The 23,096-nt window shown below is 34.3% G+C and overlaps 2 protein-coding genes across 2 annotated transcripts in view; one reads left to right on the top strand and one right to left on the bottom strand.

Moving 5' to 3' along the window:
- LOC112021736 (protein unc-13 homolog) overlaps positions 1-13,516 on the top strand; it is a 65,702-nt gene extending 52,186 nt beyond the window's left edge. Inside the window, exons 2-12 of the mRNA XM_065761716.1 lie at positions 4,378-4,472; positions 4,993-5,064; positions 6,434-6,551; positions 7,572-7,753; positions 9,070-9,151; positions 10,785-10,889; positions 10,974-11,080; positions 11,649-11,726; positions 11,811-11,906; positions 12,258-12,353; positions 12,911-13,516. Coding sequence (XP_065617788.1) covers positions 4,407-4,472; positions 4,993-5,064; positions 6,434-6,551; positions 7,572-7,753; positions 9,070-9,151; positions 10,785-10,889; positions 10,974-11,080; positions 11,649-11,726; positions 11,811-11,906; positions 12,258-12,353; positions 12,911-13,084 — 1,176 coding nt within the window. The 5' untranslated portion in view covers positions 4,378-4,406 and the 3' untranslated portion in view covers positions 13,085-13,516. The remainder of the gene's footprint in view (positions 1-4,377; positions 4,473-4,992; positions 5,065-6,433; positions 6,552-7,571; positions 7,754-9,069; positions 9,152-10,784; positions 10,890-10,973; positions 11,081-11,648; positions 11,727-11,810; positions 11,907-12,257; positions 12,354-12,910) is intronic.
- Positions 13,517-16,341: 2,825 nt separating this feature from the next.
- On the bottom strand, positions 16,342-22,873 carry LOC112021719 (F-box protein CPR1). Its single transcript, XM_024054287.2, has 4 exons — positions 22,102-22,873; positions 17,927-18,013; positions 16,678-16,911; positions 16,342-16,564 (listed from the first exon to the last, which is right to left on the bottom strand). Exons 1-3 carry the CDS (start codon positions 22,836-22,838, stop codon positions 16,716-16,718), a joined length of 1,020 nt encoding a protein of 339 aa, XP_023910055.2. The 5' UTR covers positions 22,839-22,873; the 3' UTR covers positions 16,342-16,564; positions 16,678-16,715.
- Between the last annotated feature and the right edge of the window lie 223 nt (positions 22,874-23,096).

Below are 23,096 nucleotides of genomic sequence, written 5' to 3'. Positions count from 1 at the left end.
GGAAATAAAGAGGTAGAGACTGACACGTGAGAGAGAGATTGTTGGAAATACATGTGTGAGTGAAATCCCATATTAGAAGAAGTGGTTAATATACATAACTAAACCCAAATTCATAGGCTTAAGCCTTTTAGGTCAGGTGGTGTCCCTATATGTTATGTTAACTACTTAATTGGAGTCTCGTACAATATAGGCTTTTCTTTAAAAAGAGAGACCATTATAAGTCAACTTGTAAGAAGTTCGAAAGCACTAGTAAAAAACATCAGAGTCAGTCATAAGATCAAGTGAAATTTGGTCACCTGAAGGGAATCGTAATAAGGATCTAAACTTATCAACTTTGGCCATGACCCATGTTGCTTTTCCTACAAATTCATTTGTTTAGACTTCTTTTTGGTTAAATTTGATATTTATGGTAAATTTTTAATGGAGTTGGCTCATATTTGTTACTAGGCCATTGAGTTGGGGGCCTTATGGGCGCAGCAGAGTGGAGTGTAGCAGAAAAGAGCAAAGCAGCACAGGGACATTTTAAGAAATTTGTATTTGGTAGAGTTATTATATATAAACACTGTTGTAAACCTATTTTCTCCTAGAATAGATTATTAGCCATTCGTTCTTATGGACATAGGTACATCGCCGAAACATTTAAATTGTATGTGTTGATTTTCTCTCTTCTCTTAATTTACATCATTTTTATTTTATTTTATTTTTTAACTTAAAAGTTGGAATAAAGTCTTATGAATACAAATTCTTTGTCTCACATGGAGTGCTACACTTTATGGTCTATCAATTGAAGCTAGCCAGCTACACATCCCTTCTTTCTTTCCTTATACAATAACCAAAGTTTAAAATAGAAAAAAAAATGTCATACACATGACATACAATAGTTGGTGAAAATAAAATGAAACACTCAGAGTGGGATAAATGATTTTCATTCATGAATCATTAGTTCTAGGATGTTTCCTAGAGTCCATAGGATTTATTTTTGTAATTTTCCCAATTTTATCTTCTTCTTTTTACAATTTTTCTTATTTTCTAGCCTTATTGTACTTCAAACGAATTAGGGTTTCTTAAGGACCTCCTAGCCACTTAGAATTTTCTTTACTATGTACATTGTGGTTGTAGCTTCTGAGAATTCGGATTTTGATCTATAGACTCTCAAATATGTTTCTCCTTTTCTTTCTACTGGAATCCAAGAAATCTTCTTGTTGATTCAAAGGATATTTTCTTGATATATACTTATTCCGTTTCATGTGGCTTTTTGCTTGTGTCAATCATCTTCTAGGACCTTTTTGTTTAGGATCCCAACAAAGATGCACCAAATTCTCCATGTGTTAGGGCTGTTCTCTGGATACTGCAGTGTTAAATGTTATTGAAAAGATTCTCCAAAGTTCAAAGACAGGCTTCACAAAACTCGTGATATTAGTTTTCCATGATAGTTCATCATGAAATCCTAGGAAACCGTAGACATCCAGGCATGTGCTTCTTGATATTCAAGTTTTGCTAAAATTTTATCATTAACTACATTGAACTTCCTTTTGAAAGTGCTTTATTTGGTGTATAGCAATCATGCTTAACAATTACAATTAAAGAAAAGTTTATGAGTGACACTAATGCACTGTAAAAAGCACAATTATTATGGAGAAGATCGTATAATTGTCATGATCCTTATTATGTAAAGATTGTTAAATTCATTATCCAAAAGTGTTTTTATCTTTTATTTACACAAAACCTAAACATAAGAAACCGTACCATCTAAACAAGGCTAATTACACTGTCCTTAATCAAGGACTACATTCAGACAGAATAACCCCTTAAGGTTCAATTGACGATAATTCCATGACTGGAAATTATCTAATTTAGTCTCACATAAAGGTGGCATTATTTCAAATCCTTGCGGTTGACATTTCAGTCACCCCTATTTCTATGCTTTTTCCACACAAAAAAAAAAAAAAGAAAAAGAAAAGAAAAGACTATCTCAAAAGATAAACGAAAATGGTTTGTGTTTGTTTCCACACCACCCCCCTCCCCCTCTTGAAGTGCCCATTTTCCTACCAGTGATGCTTGTTAGATTGGAAAAATTCTGTGTTACCTTCAATGTTCTCAACTTAAGATGATGTGAAACTTGGGGCACACTCCCATTTGACAGTTTGTGGTATTGTATCATTTTAACTAGTAATTTTAGTTCATTTAAGGTACCTTATCTCAAATGGCTAAACTAGACCATATATTGTTGGGGGACCACAATTTGACTCCCTACAACCACTCTAAAAACAGGCTCACGTGATAAAAGATTTGAGTGTGTTTTCCTTATCACCAATTGGTTTTGAGGTGGAATGACACAGCTTACAGTCTAACAAATGGTATCAGAGTCAAAGTCATAGGTTCGAGTCACAGGAGTGTCATTGTGAGGGAAGGATTGTTAGGGGGACTACAATTTGACTCCCTACAACCCCTTGGTTTTGAGGTGGAATGACATAGCTCTCAATCCGACATATATGTTTCCTCATCAGATGTCCTACTTAGGTCATGTTTCGAACATACATAGCTACATTACCATTAAGATTTCAAGCAAACGTACATATATTCTCTAAGATCGTGACTTGTCCACTGCTTTAGCAACCTCATTTTAAAGCATTTGGTTACGTACTCTCAAGGTAGTCAAAGGCAAAAGGCAACTTTAAGGCGTCAAGGCCTTGTATCGCCCGAGGCGTGAGGTGACAAAAAGGTGCTAGCCTGGGTAAAGCAAGGTGCCAAATTCTTAATATATTTATTATACATATAGAATTTAAATCATATGTACCTAGTGTATTATAATATCATAATGATGTGTTTTTCAATGTGTAGCATGAAGAAATTAGGTCTATCAAATTATTTCAATATAGGATTAACATGGTTTAGGCTCTATTAGTTAGTTCTAACAATATATTTTACAATAAGCTTCTATATAACAATAAATCTTACAAAACAAATTTGTAAATTAATTTAACTAACAATAGATTTTATAACATGCATTTTGAAATTAATAGTCTAAAAATAGGTTTCACAACAAACTTCTATAAAAAATTTTAAAATTAAAAAAAAAAAAAAAAAAAAAAAAAAACTTGAGGCTTGATGTGGACATATATATATATATATATGTTGTGGGTGAAGGGGGGGGAGGGGGTGGGGTTTGAAATACCAAGCCAACTCTGCCTCTGTTAATGATTAGGGTCATATTTTATTCACAGTTGGTTCTAAGTGCCTGAAGAGAGGAGAGTTGCAATAAGTTGATGGCCAATGTAAAACTTAGTTATTTTGTTATGAATGGATCCTTTACAGGTACCCTGATTAGTCTGTTGAGGTTCCATAGTCAACCTCAAAATTTTGGAACTGAGGTCTTATTTTTTGTTGCGTTTAGATCAAGGTAGGCAAAAGCGAAAGGCGACCTTAAGGCGCCAAGGCCTTTTATTGCTCGAGGCGTGAGGCGACAAAAAGGCACTAGCCTGAGTAAAGCGAGGCGCCAAATTCTTAATATATTTATTATACATATAGAACTTAAATCATATGTACCTAGTGTATTATAATATTATAATGAAGTTTTTTTCAATGTGAAGCATGAAGAAATTAGGTCTATAAAATTATTTCAAAATAGGATTAGCATGGTTTAGGCTCTATTAGTTATTTCTAGCAATATGTTTTACAAATAGCTTCTATATAACAATAAGTTTTACAAAACAAATTTGTAAATTAATTTAACTAACAATAGGTTTTATAACATGCCTTTTGAAATTAATAATCTTAAATAGGTTTCACAACAAACTTATATAAAAAGAAAACAAAAAAAAACTTGAGGCTCTCTCCTTAGCGCCTTTTTCATGGCTTAAGGCGGTCACCTTGCTCGCCTAGGCTCTAAAGGCGAGCGCCTCGCCTTAGAGCCTTTAAGGCGCCTTAGCGGTGCTTCGCCTCACCCGGCCGCCTAGGCGAGTGCCTGGCTCGCCTTTGACTACACTGGTTTAGATAGCAAGCCGAGTTGAGTTAAACTCGAGCTTGTGTCAAATATTTTCAAGCTGAGTTTGAACAAGTAGTTGATGCTTGATCAAGCTCAAGCAGAGTTTGAACACTACTCTTTCGTGATCAAGCCAAGTCCAAGCATTTAATACTTGGCTTGGCTTGGTTGGCTTGGTTATAGCCCTAGCAATCTAACCATATTTTGCATTTTGAGATTGTTATACTTATATTTATATATATCTCTGTTCCTTCCAATATTAGCTTTCTTGAGCTTGAAATTATGTGATGAAATTTAGTTTGGTTTGCCATATATTATTTTGACTCTTGATAGTTTATATTTTCCTTTTAATATTATTTTTACAATTTTTTTTTTAAAATTTCTTATTTCCATTTAGATTGAATCTATATCTGGAACATTGGTGATGCGTTGGGTCAATTCGCAGCTTGGAAGAGTTTTAGGTTGGGTTGAGCGAGCTATTCAACAAGAGGTAATTGCTCAAGTTTATTTCATTTTGCTTCCAAATAATGGCATAAGTGGTGTTTATTTGCCTGCCACTTGTTTGGAGTTGAATGAACATAATGTTGCTTAGTATTCCATTTTCTTTCTTCAGAATTTGCCCCCTACCATTTTTCTATGTATAGATTCTGCTATTGTTTATATTTTTTTATATTGTTTATATATAGAGATGTTTCCTTTTGGGGCATAGTGCATTGTTCCACTAAATCTAAAAATGTAAATTTTGTATATGTAAAATTTAAATGAGTTGTATTGAATTTTAAAATTTCATTTCATGCACCATTGCTCTTATTTTCACATATCCATGTAAAATTCTTAGTTATGCTTCTTAATTGATGAGACTGAGATATTCCTAAACCATGGTGTGGTTGTTAGCTCATTTTGTTCTTTCTTCATTTAACCATTTTCAAAAGCATTTTGTTCTTTCTTCATCTTCTGTGTTGAGATATTTCACCCACCATGTAGCTTAAAGCTCTTGTGTCCTTTTTCAGAGGTGGGACCCAATATCGCCTCAACAGCGGCACGGGAGTTCAATTGTTGAAGTTTATCGAATTGTAGAGGAGGTATGCTTGTTTGTTCTTATGTGCCCTTTATAATTTGTTTTGTAAATGTGCTTGCAAAATTTGTTTTATTTGGTTGGATTTGTATAAAGTTGATAACTGAAAGTCTGTTGGTTCATGTTTAATTGAAAGCAAGAGATGAACTGGATATAGTTTTGTCGTCAGATGTCTTCTGCTTTTCCTGGACTCTTATCAAGGCACTGTGATACCTCCCCATCCCCACAAAAATGAAAAAAAGAAAGATGCTACAGAGTAAATTTGTCCCTTGAATCCTTTTTTTTTTTTTTTTTGGGGGGGGGGGGGGGTTGGGGATATAGATGTGGAAAGTTATCATGGAGAAATTATCACTTCAGTTATACATTTCCCTTTTTTTTTTTTTTTTGTAAGTAAATAGTTTCTTTAAAAACAGAAAATGTGGTACCCAAGTACACACTTCGGTGATAAATTTCGTGATTGAAATTACTAGACAGTTTCTGTCCTTGCATAACAGCATTTTTCTGACCTTTTTCATTTTTAAGATACATTCAATGAAATAAAAGAGTTTCTATTCTGAAAGTTTTGTAATTGCATGAATGCTTTTTTTGAGGACAGATTGGTATTAGAATAATATCACTTGATGAATGATATGTAAACAAAGGAGATTAAAGAATGAATTACAAGATGTTATTTACAGGAGGACAATGATTCTAAAAACTCAGAAATGGAGTTACAATTACTAAAACCCCACATCTGGGACTAATCAAACAACAATCTAGAAAACAATTCTATCAAATGTGTTCCTGAAATTTCCATATCCTCACCCCTCCCTAGCGTCTGCATCAAACATAATGGAACCAGATCTTGCCTAACCAATTCCACCATCCAAACAAAAACTCAGTGACTGTTTCGGGTAGCACCCATGGAAGCCCAAAGGTGCGAAAAACAATACTCCACATCTTGAATGCAACATTACAGTGTAACAAAAGATGTTCCATGGTCTCCCCACTGCAACAGCACATACAACACCACCCTACTAAATGAAATTATCACATGTAAGGATCTTCCCCGTGCTACCGTCCAAACAAAGAAAGAAACCCTCCTTGGGGCCTTGACACACCAGATACTTTTCCAAGGGAAACTCTTAGCACAAGGCATCATAAAAAGTACACACATCAAAGTCTCCATTCCCTTTCAGCCACCAAACCCCTACCTTGGTCAAAGTATCTTTACTTTGATGAAAGAATTTGTTGATGGAGGTTTTGGATTCTTGCAGTTTTAAATATACTTGTGAGACCTAGTGCTTACGTCTTTTATGCACTTTTGCACTATAATCTATTATGTACACTTATGGATATATTTGTAGTTCCTTCTGTGATGAATATTTTTGATGCAGACGATTGATCAATTTTTTGCTCTTAAAGTTCCAATGAGGTCTACAGAGATGAATAGCTTGTTTCGCGGCATTGACAATGCATTTCAAATTTATGCGAATCATGTGATTGACAACTTGGGTGAGTATGTGTGTGAAAATACATTCTTGAATGAGTGTTCGTTTTCCAAAGAATCAAGGCAACATGTTTAACATAGTAATTCCACTGTGTCAAAGGGAGGTCCAACCCCCCCCCCCCCCTCTCTCTCTTCTCTCTCTCTCTCTCTCTCTTAAACCCAGTTTCAGGTTCTTAAATTTTGCTTTTTACATCAAGTTTTTATAGAGTTGTATTTGTATTTAATGTTTATCGGGCAGTGAAAATACCAAATGAATACTCCTGTATTTTTCTCTTATACTTTTTTATGGCTTCTAAGACTCTAAGTTCCTTTTCAATTATGGAGAACTATTTGATACATCCTCAATACTCCTGTACTTGTGTCAAGCACATGTTGCATGTAAATGTTAGGGCTGAAGATGGTCTAGGCTGGGTTAGGTTCAGGTTGGGTCAGCACCATGGAATAAATATCATAGAGCCAGCCCTGGCCTGGTCCTAATTGGAAAATAAGGCCTAGAGGCCTGGCTTGGCTTTTTGAGTGGATTTTGTTGAAGTGTAGCATTAGTGGTTGAGGTTTGTGTAAATTCAAGAGATCCATGGTTAAGATTTAAGTTTCCACAATTTTCTTTCCATTGATTTTTTTCTTGCATATACACACATAATCATTAATAAAATAAAATATTAGGCCTGGTTCAAATTTTATTGAGCCAATGCCCATCCTCTTATTTGGTGATGCAAAATTTATCTGCTGCTGTTTATTTTAGGGACTTACACTTGTTCATATATCAGCTTGTGCAAATTCTGTGTCATATATGACTCTCTGTCTCTGTCTCTGTCTCTCTCTCATAATATGAAATTTACATTCTTCCTTACACAATGATGATGAAATATATCTTCATATGTTATTTTTATCTCTCTAGTCTCTCATACTGTCAAATTTACATTCTTGCATGCTCTGCTTCTAGCTTACTATTTTCCTTCAATTGTTTTACCTATATTTAAAAAAAATATATATATTGGCCCTGAAGTGTGATTTTGATCATGTAGCTAGCAAGGACGACTTAGTTCCACCTGTGCCTATCCTTACACGATACAAGAAGGAAGCAGTTGGAATAAAGGCTTTTGTAAAAAAAGAATTATTTGACCCTAGGCTGCCAGATGAGAGAAGATCTATTGAAATAAATGTCTTGACGACACCAACCCTGTGTGTTCAGTTAAACACTCTATATGTGAGTTCAATACTAACTTGGTATCTGCTCTCTAATGAATAATATCTAGATAATTATTTCTGGGAGTGCAACTTCCTCCTGCCTCCTCTCTTTTGCTGAATGTAATGATTGTTTATTCTAATGTTGGTATGGTCCATTCTGGATTTGGAGTTAATGGGTTCCAATTTCACTTTCTTATATTAGTCTTGTTCTTTTTTTCAAAATGAATTTGAAAGTTTTCTTTTTTTGCATTATTTATGTTTATACATGGCATTCAACCTGATAGCCCAGTGCTACTGGCATGCTGTGATGCTTGGTGTTCAGGGTTCAAAAGCCACCTTTCTACCCCCCCCAAAATTTACTTCACCCAAAAAAAGTTAATACATGATTCCTTTTGATGTTAGCTATCCCTAAGTTTTTAGCAATCTCATGGTGTCCTTGTTGGTTTTTTCTTTTGTTTTTAATTTTGAACGGACTGTCTTAACTAAATAATGGTCTAAACACAATCAATTCATGTATACACTTACAGAAGAGCGATTGAGCTAATTCAAAAATTACTTTTTGGTAAAAGTTAAGTGGTTTTCCTATATAAAAGTTCTTTAAATTATGAGATGTCTGATTTGGAATAAATCTCCAATTTGGTATTTGATGGAATGATCTTTCTGAATATTGATGAACTAATAGTGAGGAAGCTTTTTTTTTTTTTTTTTTTTTTTTTTAATAGGTAATAGTGAGAAAAGCTTTGTGCATTGGGTACGACATTTTTTATTTTATTTTTAATGGTGAGGAAGCTTTGATCTGTCCTGGAGTTTGAACACCTTTAAAGTAATTTTTCCTAGATTTACCTTACGAAGTCCATGACTGGTTAATTTATTCATCATAGAGATATGGCTCATCCAGAGGGAAGAGATATCTGCAAGGTCAATCTCATCATTTGAAAAATAAAAAATATTTATTAAAGAGTAACATGAAAGTTACTTCAAGAAAAACTTTCATATTTTTTTCTTTGTTTGGTGTCTTTCTTATTGTCCAAGTTAGTATCAAATATCCTTTGGAAGCACCATGCTGGATTATTTGTTGCCTTTTCACCAGCCAAACTTAATTGTGGAAACAATTCATTAGACAAAAAATCTTGTCAAATAAAAGATGAAACACTTGTCAGAGTCCTTGATTTCTATATAATAATATTGTTGCTCTAGTAATCATTTACTGCCATTATTGCATCATATTTTAAACTTGATTTTGTTTTTCTAATTCCTTGTGTTTTACTTGCGAAAATTGCTCATTGATTTCTTTATTATATTATATTCTGATAAAGGTTTTGGTGCTATTAACAGTATGCAATTAGTCAACTGAATAAGTTGGAGGATAGCATTTGGGAGAGATGGACAAAGAAAATGCCCCGTGAAAAGTTTATCAGTATGTGACTTAACAAATCAATCTGTTATTGTGCATGTGTGCGTGTGTTCTTTATGTGACTACATAATTTTTTTAATGAATGGATTCATTGATGAAGTTATATTAGCAAATGACTCCTTACAGGATATTATTCTCTCCCAAAAGTGTCAGTTAAACAAAAGTGGAGTCCTGGGAACCATGGCTTGGACATGGCCTTACCTTTCAGCACATTTCCCAGTTGCCTTGAAGGCTCAAACCTACACTTTTGTGCTTCGCAAACCAAAGATTTTGTCATTATATCAAATAATGAGCCCTATTTCTTTATCTCTAAAAGCCCATTTGGTTGTGGTGAAAACTGGGGGATAGAAAAAATGGGGGAGGTGTGTTTGGTTAGGAGGGGAAAAAGAAGGTGGGGGGGGGGGGGAGAAAATGGTAGGGCCTGGAAATTTTATCCCTGGGCCCACTAAAACACAATGTCCCCAAATCGGGGAGAAAATTAGAGAGAAAAGAGGGCTTATATTCTATGGACAATTTTGCCCCCATTTTGATGTTGAGTGCCAGCCCTTTCTGTTTTGTTTTGTTTTTTGTTTTTGAGTTCCAACTGTTTTTTTTTTTGGTTAAGTTCCAGCATTTTTTCCTACTCCTATTTGAACTTTACCCCCTTTTTTTCATCTTTATCCAAACTTTACATACCAACATTAGCCACAATTCATTTGGGATTTTTTTTTCCTTTATTTTTTAATATTTTATTTTAACCAATTTAATTAATAAGATTTTTTTAATATAAAAATAAATAGATAAAGAAGTTAAAATAAAGTAATAATTGTAATGTGTCACTTTTACAATGTGTCCAATTATTTCTTATATACTATGTAATTGGGGCATAGTAATAAATTCATTCAAACTACCTTATCCATCTTCTCACTTTTCTCCTCAAACAAACAAATGAGTTTTCAATCCCTCCACTTTTGCACCCCCAACCAAACACCATGAGGGAAATCTAAAATCTCTTCTAACCACCCACATTTCCTCCCCTTCAACCAAACGAAACCTAAAGCTAACAAGAGGGGGGAAGAAAAGAAAAAAGAAACACAATGAAAAATTTCTTGACTAGTTAATGTTAAGAGTTTCTATGAGAGGTTCATACATATAGTATGAATAATTTGTACAAACAACTTGACAAGTGACTTAAAAAAAAAAAATTTGTTATCAAGCTATATATGACCTCAGCCTCCACTACATTGGGCGGGCCTTTTCAAGTTGAAAGCATTGGTTTTTTGGCTTTCAAAATAAAGATTTCTTAAATAATGTGATCCATGATTTATGCTGTTCCTTTGGGAGGGAGATCCACTTACCTGCCCCTTTACAATAGCTGATGTGCATTGTATCTCTTCAAGTGTTATTTGTAAACATTTAATGATAATTATAATTTGATAAAGCATGGTCCCCAGTACAACCTTTGCTTACCGGTGGCCTCCACCTCATGAAACTTGGTTCCAGCCACTGTACTAAACCATGGGGTTAAACATTTAACTATTGCTTGCACAATCACTCATTGGTTCTACTTGATAGTATCTTCTTTAATAATAGCAGGATAATGCCAATATTTTTAATTCTTTTTGTTAGTGCTTATTATGCTAAATCTTTTGTCTAGAGAAATCCATTGTCGAGAAATCTAAAAGTTTCACTCAGAAGGACACATTTGATGGGAGTAGAAAAGATATAAATGCTGCTATTGACCGGATTTGTGAATTTACTGGTAAGAAAAATATGCATTTTCCCTTGTCTATTTCCTTGATAAACAAAGTTGATCGGTGAAAAATTTATTCTTTGCATGTTTCAGGAACTAAAATAATCTTCTGGGATTTAAGGGATCAGTTCATCGATAATTTGTATAAACCCAGCGTTAGTCTCTCCAGGTTGGAAGCCCTAATTGAACCACTTGATGTGGTAAGATTTGTCCCCTCATGAAGCTACTTTTTAATTTTGTTTGATATGTTAATGCTGCTTAATTGGAATAGAGTAATTAAGAATTTGAATGTTTTATTCCTTGCATGGTAAGTTTCATATGAAACTGCTCCATCCATATGATTTTGACGGACTTAATTTTTAGATCACCTCAGCAAACAGTGTTGCATATGATTTTAAATGCTCAAGTGGACTCTAAATTTCACGAGGGTTGCATTAGGGCAAAATATCCACTGTACCATGCACTGGGGTTTAGTTAGGCTACAACTAAATTTTTTCTAGTTATAGAGAACTCAAGTCATATACAGACATTTTCTCTCTGCAAAAATTGTGCCAGATTCTACTATTTTGTTTAAGAAATTTTTGTTAATAGATTCAGATATAGCTATTGTTAAAACTTGACTCTTCAATGTGATCTTACAGTGACTTTTTTGATGCAAGATATAAGACCAATTAATAAGAATTTTAAGTGACCTTGTCAATGAATATTGGTTAAACTTTGTGTTGACTGATATTGAGATCAGCTGCTTGTCTCTGTCAACTGCTGCAGGAACTTAGTCAACTTTGTGATATAATCGTGGAGGCTCTCAGGGATCGCATTGTGACAAGTCTGCTTCAAGCATCACTTGTATTTGCCTTACCTACGCTATTTTAAACAAATATGTCACAAATACTATTAATGGTTATGACTGAAACTGGTGTCCTTTTCCAGGATGGCTTTCTTCGTGTTATATTAGATGGAGGTCCATCACGAGTTTTCTCCCCAGGCGATGCAAAACTATTAGAAGAAGATTTGGAAGCCTTAAAGGTGTTTGTGACTCTTTTGAGTGTTAACTGAACAAGAATGTGAAAATGCATTGTGGATTGCCTGAACCAAAAAGTTCATTTCTAAATACAACAAGCCTACAATTCTTTTGGACACTCATTTGTGCATCTCTTTCTTGTGACAAAGAGGCAACTTAGTAGTTTTTTGCAGAACAGCCCTGGAAGAGAAATTTCCAATTTTAAGAAAGCTTTATAAACTCATTCCAGTTTTTACATTTTATTGCTTTACTTGGGAAGTTTTTTGACTTTGGTTGTGTAATATGAACAATTTCAAGTACTTCTTCTAAGACGAAAACTAATATTATATTACATCAATGTGGCTTTTTTTTAATAGGAATTTTTCATTTCTGGGGGAGATGGGCTTCCTCGAGGAGTGGTAGAAAATCAAGTGGCACGTGTTCGGCATGTAATAAAGTTGCATGGCCATGAGGTTAGTTCTGCCTTTTATTTTTATTCATTACTTCAAAAAAAAAAAAGAAAAAAGAAAAAAAAAGTAACAGACAGCTGGAAGGCATTTGAGGTACTTAGCTTATACAAAATTTATGATGTCATTGTCTTACAACTCAACCTTTTTTATATTTGTCCTAACACTGCGAGCAACAGTTGTGAGTCTTGACTGCTTGCCTAAAAAAAAAAAGAAAACTTCATGTTAATGTGTTAGCACACTATGTGACATTTGTAAGAGGTGAGCCCCAATTTTCCCTTTGGCTTGACTTGGTTTGATTCGGGACAGTTAGCCACATCTGACTAGCATTCTCCTTGTCTTATTTTGCCATCAGTTAGGTTCTCAATTGCACCAGGGAAAATTTTTCATTGAAATTGATGTATCGCCATTAATTCACTAATATTTATTTTTTGCTTATATATCTTCTATTTGTCATTGTGCTAGTATTATTTTGTTTATTAGCTGACGTTGGCTATTCTGCATTGATTTTTCCTGAGAGTCCATCCCAAAAGCATGTTATATAAGTTATTAATTGTTTGCAGACTCGAGAATTGATTGAGGACTTGAAATCTACCAGCGGCCTGCAAATGCAGGATGGCAGAAGCAAATTAGGAGCAGATTCAAAGACTCTATTGAGAATATTATGTCACAGAAGTGATTCAGAGGCCTCTCAGTTCCTCAAGAAACAATACAAACTACCTAAATCTTCTGCTTAGGTAATCCCTGTATCGCACAAAAATGGACACAAGGAAAGTTAAGGCAACATAAATGTGTAGTTTTAGCGACTTGCTTATGTAAATATGATGTCATTGCTTCTAAGAGAAAACCATGGTAGTTAATTTTCTTGTTGTATGTATTTTTTATTTAATTCATTGTTTATTTTCTTGTATGTGTAACAACTACTTTTTGATTTAGCTGGTACTGTTATATGGTAGTTGAACTCTGTAACTGGTTCATTCAAACTCTAGTTTCAATGTCATCGGCACTTTAGTTGCTGAGAAAATAAAGAGGAGGAATGTAAGCATGCGATATAATGGGTCTCAAGGCATATATACAAGTGTTCATATGCTATGTAGTATGTACGTATCTACTGCCAGTCTTAAGGCTTGATTATTGGTTTGCTTTTTAAGGCTTCTTTTGCCCCTTAATGTGTTATATGGTATATGAGTCTTTGGCTACTAAATAATAAGGCACGGGCATTCTACTTGAGATAGAAGTTAATTCACTTTATCGTTTAGCTAAAAAAAGAAGTAAATTCACTTATAAATGACATGTAAGAATGATTTGTATTAGTTCATTTACATCTAATAAAGTTTGTCGAAGTATTAGTTCATTGACATGTGACAATATAGTAAATGCATATATTAACTAGAAAAAAGGTATATTGTCTAGCATTACTTATCCAAAAAAAATTAAGAGTCTTGGCCAAGAAGCCCCACAAATATATGAACCCAAAAACGTTCGAAGATGGTGTGTCTATATATATATATATATATATATATATATAAAGTTGAGAATGAATTGATGGCCAAGAAGCCCCACAAATATTTGCAACTAAGCAAAGCACGATGAATTTTGATTGACTGACTAGGAATTGATTCAGAGAAACAAGAAGCATGGCATTAGATACGCGGTGGAAAATTTTTCAATAGTGAATTACTTACTTGACCTACCTTTTCTTTCAGTTTGGCCACTTTTTTCAGAATGTAGTTCAAGATAACTGTGACTGAGAATGTGTATGTATATATATATATATATATTTTTTTTTTTTTTGATGTTGACAATTTCAGAATATAGTTCAGGATAACTGTGACAGAGAGGGTATATATATTTTAAATGTTATTATACGAACCAAGAACAGCAAACCAGCCTCGAACTGTAGGTCCACTTATTGGATAGTCTTGGCCCATTTAAGTGGATGGTCTTGGCCCATGTAAGTGGAATTGGCCGAGCACTCGAGTCAAGTATCCCAAGACATGCCGTGATCAAGAGATGGTGCATTAGGGGAATCCACTTGCCGAGCAACTGGTGTCAGGCACGAGATACTAGAAGGTCATATCAATAACAAAAAATGAGTCTTATCTGACTAATGATATGATATGAAGGGACTCACTAAATATTCTCTCATCATAACGACTCCATTGAGAGAGGTATAAATGGAGGAAATGTAAGAAAAAAGGAGTTGGAAAATTTGGGAAGAGAGAACACAAGAGTAGTGAGGAAAAACACATCTTGGGAGAAGGAAATCCTGCTTGGATTTCAAGGTAAAAGCTTGGCTGCCTAATAGCAACCTCAGCTGAGCTAAAAACCAGAGAGTTAGGTGTTAGGTGTAAAAGTAACATTAAATCTCATCAGTTACCTGAAGAAACACTTCTTAGACCTCCCATTGTGAGATAAGCCCAACCAGAATACAATAGATTGGAGTTTAGGCCAAAAACCAAGGTTTTGGAAAAGACACCACACAATTGTCATTTTGAAATGTTCACTACACCATTGTTTCACTACCTCCCAAAAAGCAAAGTTGCTTAACAGGAGGAGTTGAGATTTCAGGCTTGTAGAAGGAATCAATGAAGCAAATTGAGGGTACACTACTTTGGGGAGAAATCACTTGCTAAATGAATGTGCTTTTGATTAGTGAAGTAGAAACTATTGTGAATGCTTTCCAACCAAACATGCAAATCGGTTGAAGCAGAAGGTTATTGCGGTTACCAAGCTATGACTCTACATGTGTTGCTAGGCCACTTTGGATATTCCTTTAACTTTTTGTTTGTTTCACAATTCAAATGGACAGGGCTGGTAAAATGGTGTGATTGATTGTTAAGTGCTTTACTTCATCCCACAGAGGCTATATTTAAGTAGGTGATTCACTACCAACGTGAAGAAAATGCTAGATCAAGAAAAGGGGTACTACGAGCCCTCTACCCCACGTTATATAAAAAGGAGGTGGATGACTTTAGTTAGAGGAAATTTAGAGAGAATTTGTATCCGTCATAAAAATTTTGGTCCTATTATAGGAGGAAATTTCGATCCACTGCACTAACTGTCCATTATTGAGAGATTATAATGTAATAGTAGAGAACCACAACCATTTTGGTAGTTTCTACAAGCAAGTGGAATATTGCACTAAAGTTCATGTTCTCTCATATTTCCTACACCATCATATTTTATGTTATGTTTGATTGAGGCGAAAAGGGAAATAATTGAAAAGAGGAAAATGGGTGGGAAAGAAGAATGTTTTTCATTTTTTGGTAGAGGAAAGAAAATGGAGGGGAAAGAAAATGGGGTGGGTGATTTTTCATCGAGCTCAAAATATATATCACCCCCACCCCCACAATGGAAAGAAAAGAGAGGGAAAAAGTATGTGTGAATTTAAAATGACTTATATGGCCTAATCTAAGTCATTGTCAACCATTTTTCCCCCAATACAAGTTATCATTTCTTATATAATGGGAGTATAACAATAATTACTACAAATTATCAAAAAATTCTCTAGCATTTTTCATCTCAACCAAGCCAAACAAATGCATGTTCATTTTCTATCATTCAACTTTCTCACCCCTTCAACTTCAACCAAACACACAACAAAGAAAACACAAATCATTCTTTTCTCTTACTTTTCTATCCTCCTATTATTTAATAAAATAATTACAAGCTATTAGTTGTTAAGATACATATAATACAAATATAAAATTTGCATTACAAAATATAAAAGCCTGTTCGGTATGAGATTTCTAGTAACAATGTTTGTATATTTTGAAAATACGTGTGAGTGAAAAAGTGTGAAAAAATACATGTAATGTTGTTTAAACATTAAAAACTATTTAAACAACGATAACAAACAGGCCCTAAATTGCTCCACACTAAGTAATTGTAAATTTGAATTGCTCCACACTAAGCGATTGTTGTACCAAACCCGCAACTTATTAGTATTTTATCTATGAAAATAATAATTCCAAACCTAATTCAAACACCATAAAAATAAGAAAGCTTCTCATATAAATTAATTGCAAATTTTTAACACTATAAAACAAGCCCAACATTATTAATTCCATAATTCATTGCTATCAAACAAGTCCAACACTTTCCTAGTAAAATGACATATTACCATGAGGTGGTAATTCATGGCACGTAGAAGAAGATTTTTGTCCAAGTTAGGGTGAACCCACATCTCCAACACCGCTAGACGTCTTTTCAACCTAAAATGACCAATAAATAAATAACTCAATTACTTAACATTATGAATAAATGTGAGAATAAAGGATGATATATAAAAAATGTAAAAGCATAATGTAGTCATAAGACTCATAACCTGGTTACTCGATCGTTGAACCGATAACAACAGTGATTTTATTTTTTATTTTTTTTGAGGGAAAAGGCCTGTGATTTTAAAGTAGCCATTTCTGATTTTAAAGTAGCCATCTCTATTTTTAGAGAGTCCATTTCTTCCTGTTGTCGTGTCATTGCCTCTTGTTGATGTACAATTGCCCTTTTAAGCTCGCAGATTGTTTCTTTATCTGTAGCTCTCTCTTCCTCTGACTCCACCCTATGCCAAGACAAATGTATTGTAAGATATATGATAATTAACTCAAGACATTCCCATAAAAAATATAAAAACATCATTAAAAAAAAATCAAGACATTTGATAACTAAAGCATATTTATTAATGTACAATAAATTTATTATTGTCAGGAATAATTATTCAATCTTAATTTATTACACAAGCATATTTATTGTAAAAAGTTTAATAACTGAACATATTTATTGAAAGACAAATTTATTAGATATTCATTATTACCAATATAATGAAATACTAATTATCCATGCTAATGATGCTATACTAATTGCAAGACCATACTTCTCTATAGAAACAATATCCAATAAGGAGTTTTTTTTTTTTTTTTAATATATACATAAGGAAATTTATAATTTATATTATGCAAAACCCATGAAACTACCATATCTATTGATAAAACCAAACATGCAATCAAAGACCACATCCAAAAGCTCAATTTTGAAACTTGTTATACTAATAGATCATCTAAATTCTCCCAAAATTGCAATTGAAGAACCAAATTGAAGTTTTGTATTCAAAACAGCAGGCTAGAATCAAATTATAAATTTACCAATATCTGAACAATGGATTCAAACTCAAAGAAAAATATCAATAAATAGATTCATATAAGTTAAACATACCAAATAATGATGTAGATAACCAAATATTGGCCCACATTGCTCAAAAATTTACAATCAAACCCACCAAAACCAAAATTCAAAGTCCAAAATTGCAAACAAAACCACAATTATACCCCAGAATAATCTTTGATAACACAGAACATCAAAAACTATTTCACCCAATTTTAGGGTTTTACTAATGTGTGTCCTTACGACATACATTAATAAACCATTTTAGAAAAATTTTTATGAAAAAACAAAAAAGTTACCAACTTTTTTTTTACAGCTTTTTCAATTCCTTATAAAATGTTCTTAAAAATGGATGGCTTAATGTGTGCTCTAACCGGACCCTTCCTAAAAAACCCCAAATTGACTAAGATAATTACCTGTCAATGTCATCTGCTAGGGGAAGCTCCTTGACCACACCTTGAAGACCCACAGCACCAATTTGATTTGATTGAGGGGATGGTGACCTTGAGAAAAGGAACAAAGAAAAAAAAAACATTAGGACTAATTACAGGACATTAAAAAGAAAAAGAAAAAAAAAAGGAAAAAAAGAGAGTGAGAGAGCTGTGATCAAGAGATAGAAAGGTTGTAAAAGACTACTAGGAATTTAAATAATTTTCCCTTCATAGGTTTACATTTTTGTGATTATACAAACTACTAAACCTTAAATCTAATTGGCATAGGAAACCCTAACTCTAATTGACTAACAAAGCCTAATTCTAAATGACTGGTGAAATCCCAATTATTGAATTACAAAAATACCATTAACTCCAGTAAAAGCAAATAATAATACTAAAAAATCTAAGTAACTATTAACACCTAAAATAAAATAAAATTGACTCCAAATCAAATACAACTATATTAAAATAAATCTTCCATTGTGCTTCCCGCATCATCCTCGGCTGGTTTGAGAAAACTTCACCTCGAGACTTGACATGTGAAAGGAAAAGAATTCTAGGATGGAAAACTTGCTTCAACCCTTGAATCAACTTTATTAGCACATATGAGATAAACATTGCATTCCACCACATCATTGAGTTCAGGAAGAACCACTGTATCTAACTTTCCCACTTCAACAAGCTTTTTATATTCATGCATCATGGAGGGTTGATCCGTAGCACATGCATCAAACTCATTCACAGTATGTGCACCCTCTCATGTTTTGCTTTACTGAGGAACTCTCTCTTCAGCAAGTATAGCAGAAATGCAGAATCTTCTTATCAACTGTAGGCAATATATCTGATTCATCGACAAGTTGAAATAAATCTACCATACAAGGTGCAGATATTTCATCTTGTGGCTTACGCTCTACAATATGTTCTCTTTGTTGGCATGAACATTGAAGCAACATCTGTTGGCACATAACTCTATTTCAACTCTGGGTTTTGGTGGCTCAACATGATTGTTCCCTATCTTTGAAGCATTATCTTGAGGTTATTGGGCATTCTTTGGAAGAAAGCCTCCAAAAAACTGTGGAGTGCATTTAAATCATTCATCGCAGTTTGAAACTTTTCAAGCCTTTCAGAGAGGTCTTGGATAGCTTTCCATAGATTCTCTAAGGTCTGTTCCATGGAATTTTATGCTAAAGTCAGCTGAGGATTAGAGACTGAGCAAACACTCATCCCGTTTTAAAATTGTGCAAGGTCAGTACCTTTGCCTAATGTTGTTGCTTCAATCTAGAAAATTGGCATGAGGAGATAGGGGCAGGTAAGTCTGTTGATAAAACTATGGGAAATATATTATTCTAAAGTGGTCTTCCAATTTTCCCCAAGTAATTGAAGATCAATGCAATCTAAACTAAAAGCTCGCATAATAGTTCAATTACTCTAAAGCTCTACCAGCAACTTTCGTTTCAGCAAACCCAACTTTTTTCTTTGTCATCTAATAAACCCAATTGCTGAATGAATTGGTTCATCTCAAATAACCAAACGTGGAAATCAGGTCTTAATCTAGATAACCATAAAAACAGATGGCTAGAATATTACAATGGTTCACTAAAATATAGTTTCAGCAAATTATTGGAACAGAAACTTGGATTGCCAACTGGCTAATGTGCTCTGGAGTGATCATGGTGAGGGCCTTGTTGGGCATATGGCAAGAGCATATTTGAAGCTTAGGAATTTAATTGTGTGGGCTAATGGACTTGATGGGTAGAAAGCTCTTTTTTATTTTTTTTATTTTATATTTTATTTTCCCTTTGGATTTTGACCAAAGGAGTCAGCCTATAAGCTAACCATTTTTTATTTAAACGGAGCAAGTCTTGACATTAAGTGATCCAGGGCCTTTGTAGGAAATTTTGAAGCAGTTACTGAAGACCTCGGTGGCAGCAACACTTGCAGTGGCTTCTCAATGGACTTCTGGTTATACGCAGTATTAGGGGACTCAGACAGTGAGCAGTGGCACAAAAGACCTTGAGACTTGGGCTTCCAGTGATGCTATCAATGCAGTTGCCAGTTCAACTTGGTATGATGCCGTTTCAAGGGCAAGTCTAAATCAAGGCTGCTGGACTAAGATGGGCTCGTCAGTTGGCATGGGCGAGTGGTCAAATTGGGTTCTAGAGTTGGGCCAATGATTGTGAGAGGGGCTATGGTGGCAAAGATGCGTACTTAGGAAACTGCATAGGTTTCATTGGTAATTTTTTTTTGGTGAACCATGGGATGCTTGACAATAAAATATTGAAGTTTCCTCACATACTAAAATTGATGCAGGACAAACCAAAGCAATGCAACGATAAATTTGAAGAAGGAAAATAAAAAATACGTAACCTAAGAGTTAGCTAGGCCTGCTTGGAGTCAGTTCCATGTTATGCTGGTAGGACAAATGTTTTCAAGCATAAAATAGGGGAAAACATTCTCCATTATTTTCTGACATTTTACAAATTTATGTTCCAAGATTAACCTAAGTTCCTACCATCAAATGAATAGAAAATATTCCAGAAATCCATTTTCTTTCCCTTGATTACACATAAAACAAATAGAGCCAAAGTGCAATAACAATCCATTAGTTCTAATATGAGAATTCCCTGTCTAGAAACAAAATTATAAAAAAATGAACATATATAAAATAATATTAGCTAGAGGAAGCACAAAAAGTTTCAAACCATGTTAACCAAGGATATCATATTTTGTTGTACATAAATTTAAAATGAGTATGTTATGAATTTTAACTAACCAAAACTGCTTCTTTCAACATGTCCAAAGAACATAAGAGAACCACATTACTTGTTAAAAATTTCCATGAACTTTATCATTATACGCTGCTGGCAGCAACACTAAAGACTTGTAAAAGGCAGGGAGGGCTCGTGCCAACCACAAATATGGGTTGAGGCAAAACATTTAAAAGTTTTTTTCACCACGTTACTGCAGGTAGTGTCATGACATTTTGTTACGGGTTTAGCATTGGAACTCGAGTCAATGATATAACTTAAATATAGTGTGCAATCAAAGGTTCCTCCAAAGGTAGCTTTCTTTTCATGGTCTACCTCCTTAGGTAAGATTTTAACTACTGACAACCTTTGCAAAAGGTGTATTCTTGTTCTTGATTGGTGTTATATGTGTAAGAGTTGTAGGGAGTTGGTTGATCACCATCTTCTTCATTACCCCATAGCTTGTGAGTTGTGGTCATTGGCATTTTGTTTGTTTGGAATTCACTGGGTTATGCCGCACATGATTATTGAGTTGTTTGAGTCTTGGTAGGGTAAGTTTGGGCGGCATCGCAACATAGACATTTGGAGACTGTGCCGCATTGTTTGATGTGGTGTATTTGGCGTGAAAGGAATGCTAGAAGTTTTGAGAGATGTGAACGTTCTACGCTAGAGATTAGGTCCTTAACTATCCTTGATTGAAGCGTGGCTTTGTCTCATTTTTCTTGTTTTTCCCTTCCTATTTTATTTGTCATTGTAATTTTAGTTCTTGATTTGTGCCCCATAGTATATCTCCAATGTACTCGGGTTGGCTTTATTTCTAATAATATTTTACGTTACCTATAAAAAAAATATAGTGTGCAAGGTCCTCTCTTAAAAGACCATCAAGAATACTTCACATCATGTCATTTACTAATGCATTGTTTTGTACTAGAAATATTGTTTTGCATCAATATAAATTAATATAATGAAAATAGTAACATATTTTTAGACTGAATCCAAAACAATATGTCATGTACAAAACACAGTATCAGAAGGCAATGACAATATGTCAGAATGCAAGCCTCGTGAAAAGGAACACATTTTCAGATTGAATATGGAGTAGATTTGACAAGGTCTACGTATAAAATAAAATAAAAAAGTTGATAACATCAATCTTTCATTAATATTTTTCATTCCCTGCTAGCAAATGCCTAATCCCATCATCAACCACAACCACAAAATAGAATTTAACAATTCTGACTAATGTTGTTAGCCATTCAAGAGCAAATTAATTAACATCCAGATGCAGTATATTTAGATTTGAAACTTAATGTTTACTTATAGCCATACAACAACAAGTAATATATACCTAGAATAAGATAGAACTGTGGAAAGTTAATGATGAAATTTTGAGTTGAATCGAGCTTTTACCTGAATTTCCTCTTCCTGCTCACTACCCACCGGGAACGTACAACATTCGGTTTGTCGAGTAAAACAAGGTTCTCCACATAGTTATCAGTACAAAAATGAACTGTCCACCCAGGAATGCCCAACTTCTTAACTTGTTGGCTCTCAGGGTCATATGAAGAGAGCTCTGTATCATCACTTTCATAATTTTCTCGCCATTGTTTCCCAAATAATACATGGCCATTCTCCATGAAACCGAATACCCTTCTAATATATCCACTGAGATCAACAGTGAACAGTTCAGTCCAGGACTTAACAATGCCATATTCTTTCATCACCCAAATGGAATAACGACGCTTGTTGTCCACAAGCTCATTAAATACTAGAGAAAGTGATCCCCTGAATCCATAAATATGAAACTCATTTTTCGCTCTGACTTTAGCCTCTGGCAATGCTATCCTGTGAAAAACCTCCTCGCTAAAATCAAATGACAAAACAAATGGACAAACTTTTAATCCATCATTATAGCTCACCTGAAAATGTACAGCCCCATTTATAAAGGCCACTGCTTTCTGCCAATCACACTGAGTCTCAAACATAATCTCAGGCGAAAGTGAGGCACCAGCACTAATTTTTCTCCAAGTGCCCTCCTTAAGAGAGTAAACCTCAACCAGAGGTTGTCTGCCCTCTTTGAATTTATTAGTTGTATTATATTTTGTTGATAAACATTTATTAGTATTATATGGAAATGCAATTCTCATCACCTTATAATCATTGGTCCGGGAATCAAACCCTAATCCAGAATCATAAATATGAAACTCATTTTTCGCTCTGACTTTAGCCTCTGGCAATGCTATCCTGTGAAAAACCTCCTCGCTAAAATCAAATGACAAAACAAATGGACAAACTTTTAATCCATCATTATAGCTCACCTGAAAATGGACAGCCCCATTTATAAAGGCCACTGCTTTGTGCCAACCACACTGAGTCTCAAACATAATCTCAGGCGAAAGCGAGGC

The sequence above is a fragment of the Quercus suber genome, unplaced genomic scaffold (genome assembly GCF_002906115.3).
Source record: "Quercus suber isolate HL8 unplaced genomic scaffold, Cork oak 2.0 scaffold_426, whole genome shotgun sequence".
NCBI lineage: Eukaryota > Viridiplantae > Streptophyta > Magnoliopsida > Fagales > Fagaceae > Quercus > Quercus suber.
The sequence above is the reverse complement of the archived record's forward strand: the minus strand, read 5'-3'. Positions and strand labels throughout refer to the sequence as shown.

Excerpts from the sequence above, each read along its gene's own strand:
- LOC112021719 (XM_024054287.2), bottom strand. The coding sequence starts at position 22,838 with ATGAGAATTGCATTTCCATATAATACTAATAAATGTTTATCAACAAAA. Across the intron at positions 18,014-22,101 it reads AGCAGGAAGAGGAAATTCAG|GTCACCATCCCCTCAATCAA; the intron begins GTAAAAGCTCGA and ends CCTTTTCTCAAG. Across the intron at positions 16,912-17,926 it reads CTAGCAGATGACATTGACAG|GGTGGAGTCAGAGGAAGAGA; the intron begins GTAATTATCTTA and ends GTCTTGGCATAG.